The following is a 9,011-nucleotide window of genomic DNA, read 5'->3' as shown; positions in this document are numbered from 1 at the left end:
AGATATTAATGAATGCATGAGCATATTTTAAAGTGAAGGTTGGATAATAAACCTACAATTTAGTTGCCTGCTCTTCCCTTCCCAAACTTAACCCAATGTGACCATCCTTCCAACTCAATATATGTGCGTGTATTTTAATGGCTAAATGCAATTTTATTTTATGATCTAATCAAACCTCCATTACATGTTTAATTTGTTTCTCCCCTGTTTTAGACAATACCGAGATGAACATGCTTGCAGATAATCTTGCAGAGTTGTCCAATATTGACTTAACAGTGGAGACTTCTAGGTCTAAGGATACACAGATCAACAAAAGAAAAAGCCTAGAAACTTACTCAAACACATGTAAAAAAAACTTAACTATGAAAACAGGTTGGGGCGGGGAATGCAGTAAGGATGGATTCTTCAATAAATGTATTGGGCACTGATTGGCCATTTGAAAAAAATATTTATCTTACATTGAAGTAAAATTCTAGACCTGCTCTGCTCAATATGGTAGCCCTGGCTACACATGGATATTTAAATTTAAATTAACTAAAATTAAATTTAAAATTCAGTTTGTTGTTTTACCTATATTTCAAGTGTTCAATAGGCATGTGTAACTAGGGGCTACCACAGTGGACAGAACAGATATAGAACATTCTATCATCTAGAGCAAGCTCTAGAGCAGTGGTTCTCAACCTTCCGGCCCTTTAAATACAGTTCCTCATGTTGTGACCCAACCATAAAATTATTTTCGTTGCTACTTCATAACTGTAATGTTGCTACTGTGATGAATCGTCATGTAAATATCTGATATGCAGGATGGTCTTAGGCGACCCCTGTGAAAGGGTCGTTCGACCGCCAAAGGGATCGCGACCCACAGGTTGAGAACCGCTGCTCTAGAGGCATCAAAATATCCACTTCCCTTCCTCAGTGCAAAGCAGGACCTGAAAAAGGCCAGAAAAATATATGGAGGTCAATATTTATATAATGTTGTACACAAAGAATGACTTCCTAATCATGAAGACAGACATCAAAACTGTAAAGAAAAAAATTGGGTAGACTATGCACGAAAATATTTTCATTGTGTGAAAATAAAACCCAAAGTTATAAAACACCATAACATTCATCTGAGAAAAATATTTACAGCATAAAATGGTGAAAATACTTAAATATCTTCACAGAATATTGGGCAAAAGACAAATATCTTCAAAGAATATTGGGCAGAAAACAATAGACAGTTTATATGCTTATGAAAAATTAGTCTCACTAGTAAATCAAAGAAATGTCATTAAAACAACATAGCGCCGAGACCAGTTTGGCTCAGTGGATAGAGCGTCGGCCTGTGGACTGGGGGGTCCCAGGTTCGATTCCGGTCAGGAGCATGTATCTGGGTTGCGGGCACATCCCCAGTGGGAGATGTGCAGGAGGCGGCTGATCGATGTTTCTCTCTCATCAATGTTTCTAGCTCTCTCTCTCCCTTCCTCTCTGTAAAAAATCAATAAAATATATATTTAAAAAAAACAACATAGCTTTTTGCCAATCAATTTGGCAAATATAAAACATATGAACACCAGTGTTCATTGGAGAAAACGAACACTCAGTGCACCTCTAGAATGAGGGGAAATTGGTACAGCCTTTCAGGAGGCCAGTTTGCTACTCATCTCGAATACTCAGGAGGAGCAGCAGCTCCCCACTACACTTTCCTGGTGACAGGCTCTACATCGGCACAGCTCACGGCTGCCTCTGCATGAGGTCCTGGGAAGACGAGCCTTTTAAGAGATGCCTCCTGAGCGAATGCTCAAGCTAATGGTCAAGAAACAGCTAATTCCCTTCCTGTAAAAAGTCCTATCCATTTATCGGCAACGTGGGAAATACACGAAAACTACATCCCCGGGTGTACCACAGGCTTTATCCCTACGGTAGCTTATTTTCTTTTTACTGTACCTTAAAAACAAGCTGTAACAGCCGAGTGAAGCCCCCTTAGTTCAAGAGGGGCCTGTAAAGTGGGATAGAAGTCAGCATGATGGGACTGAATGTTTTTAACTCAAAATTTGGCATTGCATGAACTTAACTCTTTATTTAGCCAAGTATTTGCTTCTCCATGTGTCTTAGGACAATAATGTTATCCTTCCTTACTTTGCATACTGAATTCTTCCTCTAGTAGGGATGGGGGTGGGGGTGGGGGGTGTTCCTCATACCTTTTGGCTCCTGTGCAGACCATTTTCCCAGAGCTAAAGATGAGGGCTGTTGTCCTGGGCTCTCGGATCCTCATGATGACAGCCGCAAATCTCTATACACAGAAGCCAAAAGGACAGTTAGCCTCTGCTAGAGCCAACACTGCTCCAGGTGAAAAGCTGAGCTGGGATGAAAACAGTCTGAGTAAACTGAGATTGGATGGGAAAACTAAATAATGTCTGGGTCTATTCTGCCCACAATTAAGGTTAAATACCAAGGAGGGTCATGCAGCTAAATTTGAGGGCCCGATATGTTCCAGGCCCTATTCTAAGAGCTGTACAAGGTTTCTCTCATTTATCCTCATAAACAGGATTCAGGTAAGTCCAGGATTATCCCCATTTCATACACAGGGAAACTATGTGGTTATTTAACTTCCAACATTCCACAGGCAATGTTAAAGGTGAGATCTAAAACCACCTCTTTATTTCAAAGTATCTTTGAAAAAACTGAAAAGGAATGTTACAGACTTGCCAGACTGAAGAATGTACTACATAGCAGCCAAAACAAAGAACAGAATATGTATATTGATAGGCATGCTGAAGACGAATGACAAAAAATTGATTCGTCAAGTTCTTGCCTGCCATAGGAGTTCTCCAAGAGTGGTCCACAGGCCAGGAGCACAGGCAACCCTCCAGGTGGGCAGATGCAGGGGAGGGCTGAGGGCCACTAGCCTGCCACACTGACATGCCACTTAGTGACCTGCTCTTCCTACTGGTCCTATACAGACACTCCCTTGCCCTTCTCTTCCCCGCCCCTCGCCCCACACTCTCCCTCGAAGTTGGGAAGGAAACTGGCCTGGGTACTATGCAAGAAGACTTCAAGTTCTACGGGTCAGATCTACTCCACAGGACCAAGGTGGGGCTGGCAAGTTCAGATTTGAAGTGTTAGCAGATAGTAAAAGAACCCTGAGTCAGAAATACATACAGTTGATCAAGTCCTACTAATGATTTTCTGGTGTTTACTAAAAAGATAGCATTCTTGCCCTGGCTGGTATGACTCAGTGGTTAGAGTGTTGGCCTGCGCAGCAAAGGGTCTTGGGTTCAATTCAGAGTTAAGGGCTCATGCAGGTTAAACCTCTGGCCTTGGTCGGAGCACATGCACGAGATAACCTATCAATGCATCTCTCTCACATCAATGTTTCTCTCTGTCTCTGCTTCTTCCTCCTCTCTCTCCCCCTCCTATCCTCCCTTTCACTCTCTCTAAAAATCAATAGGGCCGAAACCAGTTTGGCTCAGTGGATAGAGCGTCGGCCTGCGGACTGAAAGGTCCCGGGTTCGATTCCCGTCAAGGGCATGTACCTGGGTTGCGGGCACTTCCCCAATAGGGAGTGTGCGGGAGGCAGCTGATCGATGTTTCTCTCTCATCGATGTTTCTAACTCTCTCTCTCCCTTCCTCTCTGTAAAAAATCAATAAAATATATTTTTTAAAAAATAAAAATCAATAGGAAAAAAAAAATCCTCAGATGAGGATTAACAAACAAAAACAGATAGTACTCTCACCCAGTACCATTTTGTCACATTCTCATGATAGCTTAAGTGCAAGACAAGTTCTTTGGCTGTGAAGTCCAACTTTGGACACGTCCTATACCCTGAAATAAAATGAGGGGAGAGCTGAGGATGGTAGAGAATAAAATATGCTTAAAGTGCTGACTGCTCAAAAGTGTAGTCAATCATCGCAGCAGCTAAAAGAGCCTTGTGTTTCTGTCCAGCTATGTGAAATATTAAAAGGAAAGCTATATTGCATGTGGGTAACATTCAGGTAACATTTGGATTCTGATGTCAGCAATGACAATACCACAACAGCAAAAAACAAATCGTCTATACAGAGTCGATGCTGGCAAGGTCCTCTGGGTTCCTACCAAAGTGGTCTTTTCCATCTAACTTCGTAATCCTCCACCACCCAAGGCAGTGAACTTTTCCCCAGGTCTTACTCAACTTTGTACTCCTAAGCACAGAGCCTGCCAAATCATTAAATGTAAATCAAACTAACAAATCCATTTCCTAGGGAAATAGGCCACTGAAATGGGATGCCTGGCCTTAGCAGGACACAAGAAAGAATAGATTTTATTAAACTTTGAAGCAGGATAGGAATTCCTTGAATCTTACATTAGTAAGGAGAAGCTTAAATTTTACATTTTAAACAATTTAGCTTTCTCAAAGAAGAGAAGCTGCAACTGGAAAAATACCCAAGTGCCAGCTAGGCAGGACAACATTTAGAAAAATTATTTCTAAAAATATGATATCATTTTAAAAAACTTAACACCCCCATAGTCAGGCTGAAAATAGTCATACTGAAATGAAAAAACCTTCTGAATGAAAATGGAAAGAACTTTTAGGAATTGCTCAATTATTGCTTTATTCAGAATAGAGAATGAGATTATTTTTTAGAACTTCAAAACAGACAGTGAGGCAATTAACCTTTTGAGTTACCCAAAGGCAGTGGTTCTCAACCTTGGCTGCACATTAGAATCTCCTGGGAATCTTTTTAAAATCCTGATTCCTGGGCCTCATCCTCCGGAAATTCTGTTTCTTTGTTATGGGGTGAGGCCACAACATTAGTAACAAAGAAACAGAATTTCCGGAGGATGAGGCCCAGAAATCAGGATTTTAAAAAGATTCCCAGGTGATTCTAATGTGCAGCCAAGGTTGAGAACCACTGCCCAAAGGTTTCCACTACACATATTCTCTTTTTAAAAAATAAAACATAGCAATAAATCAATATCTTGATCATATGGAAGTAAGTAAATCTAAGAGGAAGCTAACTGTTGAGAAAGCTTACCTTTGGGTTATATTCTGCATTTTTTGCATGCAAAGCTATTTTCTTCAGATCCAATTTACAGGCAAGGTTTGCAGTGGAAACTATATTCCTAAAGGGATAAGTCAACTTAGAAAATGTTATAGGATATAAAAATTGAAAAAGAATTGAAACTAACTTCCTCACTTCATAGGTTGTACACTAGTGATTTTGTAGAGCAGGCCCGAGAAATCATTTGGTCTGGCCGTCATTAGGGGTGAGTTAATTAAACGTTTGACCAAATAGAGCAGAATGATTTTTAAGTTGCTAATTTTGTATGGCCCTCAAATGATGTTATAAATATCCAAATAGCCCTTGGCAGAAAAAAGGTTCCCCACCCCTGTTAGAGGGAGAATTATTCTAAATACTTAGTAACATGGTAAAATGTAAAAATTTCAAAGGGAGGTACTAAAGTAAAATAGTTTTTCCTAAAATGTTATGACTGGTTGACTAAAATTAAGTTCTAAATCTTTTTCAAAACTATGCCTCAAAATAGCTCAATTCAAATCAACTTGCAAATAGAATTCAGTTTTACATCTTTATATTTTTTATGTTTAACCAACCCCAACCACAATTTTCAGCAACTACCATGTCTTAGTAGAAATGCAATCTTTCAATAATGTATATATTCTCAACGCTCTCTTAGGAGATCATGAATTAGTGCTTCATTTTACAGAAAACCCATCTGTCTAAAGCCACAATCTATTAAGAACTGATAAAACCAAGAATAATAAAATTTGAATAATAAAATTCTCTTCCTACATTACTATCCTGAAATTAGTGGTCATGACATTCAGAAATATAAAGCATGTACCCAGAAACACCGCCCACTTAAAAAGCCCCAGCAAACCACTTACTGTAGTTGAGGCACAATCTCAGAACCTTCTGAAACGGGGGCCATTGGCGTCATGGGAGCGATGGACGCCAGAGGCAAGGTGTCTGGTTTCCCGGGAGAGTGCTGAACAGAGTCAGCATCACCAGGGCGCAGATGTGAGTGCGAATTTGACGAACTGCTGCTGTTTGAGCCCAGACCGACGTCCTGATGGCTGGATAATGGCAGTTTACTTTGCGGACTTTGAGTTTTACAATTTTCTTCATCCTCACCCTTGCTTCTAAGGACAGTCTGGTGTTTATTTTCTTGGGTAAGTTCATCTGGTAGGAAGCTAAGATCCACAGATGAGAAACCACCAGATGTTTCTTTGACTTCTTCAAGATGTGAATTCAACACAGCCTCCGGGTGGGATGAATTATATATGTAGACATCATAGGGTGTAACTGGGCTGAGCAGGGGCAACCCAGGTGGGGCGAGGTCATCCTAGGTGGTTCCCAAAACAGACAGACAAAACACAACAAACAGAACGGGATGTCACACCCACGGGCTACTGCCATGGCCAGCAGGCAATGTATTCAGGATGAGAGGCAATGCATTGCAGCTAACCTGTCTCTCTCCACAAAGTATCACTGAAGTTCTATTAGTGTCACAACACACCTGACAGAAACAGAAAAGTGTATCTTAACGTCCAGAAAAAGCATTTTTTTCATAAAATGCTTGTCCTACTTTAGTTAGGTCTGTAGTAAGCTGCCACTCTAAACCCAATTTTGTAATTGAGCAACCATGCTCTTCAGCGGTTCTCAACTTGTGGGTCGCGATCCCTTTGGCGGTCGAACGACCCTTTCCCAGGGGTTGCCTAAGACTATCCTGCATATCAGATATTTACATAATGATTCATAACAGTAGCAACATTACAGTTATGAAGTAGCAATGAAAATAATTTTATGGTTGGGTCACAACATGAGGAACTGTATTTAAAGGGCCAGAAGGTTGAGAACCACTGCTCTAGATTATGTGTAGTTTGCAGAGTAGATTTACTCTACCCCTCAAATTGATTATAAACTTTAGTTGATTTACATATTTTTTTTAGAGTTTTACATTCATATTTTAAATAGAAGACCAATAAGTGAAAGGCAGTCTAAGATATAGCTTGAGTGCTAATCAAGGCTCCCCTGAGGACTCTGTGTTATTCCTTCTAGTCAAAGGAGAGGCCAGAAAACGTTCTAGTTATGTGAATTTGCAACAAGAAAAAGTTATTGAAATTTAAATGGCAAGAACAGTTTAAATCATTATATTGTATTTCCAGTTGAGAGAAGGTTGCTCAACTTCCATTACTATCAACTGAGGGAATAGGGTGTGTAACTTGAGGGAATCAGCTAGTGTAAAATTCATGGAGTTTTTATGGAAAAAATTGATTACCTTGGTACATATATTACCGCCTGCTTTGCCCCGGTTGCAGGTCAAGAGTCTAGATTTTAAGCACTGCTTGCAGGATAACCTCATCCCTTAGAACAGCGGTTCTCAACCTGTGGGTCGCGACCCCTTTGGCGGTCGAACGACCCTTTCACAGGGGTGGCCTAAGACTATCCTGCATATCAGATGTTTACATGACGATTCATAACAGTAGCAACAGTACAGTTATGAAGTAGCAACGAAAATAATTTTATGGTTGGGTCACAACATGAGGAACTGTATTTAAAGGGCCAGAAGGTTGAGAACCACTGCCTTAGATTCTAAGGCTTAGAAGATCTTACTTCTGACAACAGAATACAAGAGACAGCTGGTATCTCAAAAAACTTGTTAGTCCGGACACTCGTAAGTCAAGGCCCCACTGAAGTTAGGAATGCCTCTTCATTTCTATCGTCTCCGTGACGAAGCTACCTCGGCTAAGATAAAATGTCTGGCCAGATCTTATTCAATTGCTCTGGTTCTACAAGTCCAGCAGATGGCAGGGTGACTACGTGATCAAAGAAAACACTTTGAAGAATGTGGTCATTCTCTTGAAACACAATGTTTGGCCTTATTTCATTTTGAATTGCATAATTAGCTCCGCTCTCCCCCCACCCCCACCCCACAGACTGACCCTAGGAAAAGTGAGCCCCCATTCCTCTTCATGGTCTCCTCCGCCTCTTCAGTCCTGGCTGGGAAGGACCTAATCAGCCAAGTTACACTAAAGCACCAATATCTGCAACAGTCAGTGCCTCCTCTTCTCCCCTCGGTGGCGTTTTAGCAGGGGGCAAAGCTCTCACCGAGGAAACTAAACTCCAACAAGGAATCAAAAATGGATGGAAGGAGACTTGACGGGGGTGGTGATCACACAGTGCAATGTACAGATGATGGACTATAGAATTGTACACCTGAAATCTATATGTCCTTAACCAATGCCACCCTAATAAATTCAATTAAAAATAAATTAATAGAAAGTACAAGTAAACACGTTTAAAAACCACAAGAAATTTCAGGCAATGGCAACAAGATCTTGAAGGGGGATGTTTTATGAGTTTACCTCAGAGGCTGTACGGATAGTGTCTTCACTGCATCCTTGACCTTCCATCTGAAGAAACGTATTTTTAAAACGGTTTTTGCAGAACCCTGACTCACTCATCTGTCCTAGAACCTTCCCCGCATGGGCCCTCCTCTGCTATCTTAAAGGCTATGGCACGTCACTATTTCTACCTCAGCCCTATCATTGTCGACCTTAAATTCCCCTTTCACCAGGCCCGCCTGTCCCCATAAGTTGCTCTCTTGCTTGCCTTTCCTCTTCTCTTTCTTTCTTTTTTGAAGACGCTTTCCTCTCTCCTCTACAATACTTGACTCTAAAGATTTTTAAAATGGAAGAAAACAACACTTAGGAATCACAAATGGAAAGCAGCCACAGGTGCCTCCAATTCACATTTTGGATTCACTGTAGCCCAGGTTCGAGGTCTGGCTAGCAACCTTTTGGCAAATGATTTCACTTCTCGAAGCTTCTATTTTTTCAACTGAAAGATGGAGAGAGATAATCAAGCCCATCTCTTAGGGTCACTAGGGGTTTTATGAGATGAAGAAGGCAAAGCCCTGACAGCGCAGGACTTGGCGCTCAAAGCGCTAGGGCGGGCCGCAGCCCCTGACGCCGGGTCGGCGGCAGCTCCCAGGCTCACCTGGGCGGGGCAGGGGTCCAGGTAGA

The 9,011-nt window shown here is 41.3% G+C and overlaps 1 protein-coding gene across 1 annotated transcript in view; it reads right to left on the bottom strand.

Annotated features, from left to right (window-relative positions):
* TBPL2 (TATA-box binding protein like 2) overlaps positions 1-8,450 on the bottom strand; it is a 23,897-nt gene extending 15,447 nt beyond the window's left edge. The window contains exons 1-4 of the mRNA XM_006767730.1: positions 8,352-8,450; positions 5,871-6,328; positions 4,999-5,086; positions 2,184-2,275 (exon numbers count right to left, since the gene is read on the bottom strand). Coding sequence (XP_006767793.1) covers positions 2,184-2,275; positions 4,999-5,086; positions 5,871-6,328; positions 8,352-8,450 — 737 coding nt within the window. The remainder of the gene's footprint in view (positions 1-2,183; positions 2,276-4,998; positions 5,087-5,870; positions 6,329-8,351) is intronic.
* Positions 8,451-9,011: the final 561 nt, after the last annotated feature.

The sequence above is a fragment of the Myotis davidii genome, unplaced genomic scaffold (assembly GCF_000327345.1).
Source record: "Myotis davidii unplaced genomic scaffold, ASM32734v1 scaffold281, whole genome shotgun sequence".
NCBI classification, from domain to species: domain Eukaryota; kingdom Metazoa; phylum Chordata; class Mammalia; order Chiroptera; family Vespertilionidae; genus Myotis; species Myotis davidii.
Note: the sequence above shows the minus strand (reverse complement) of the source record. Positions and strands in the feature narration are given on the sequence as shown.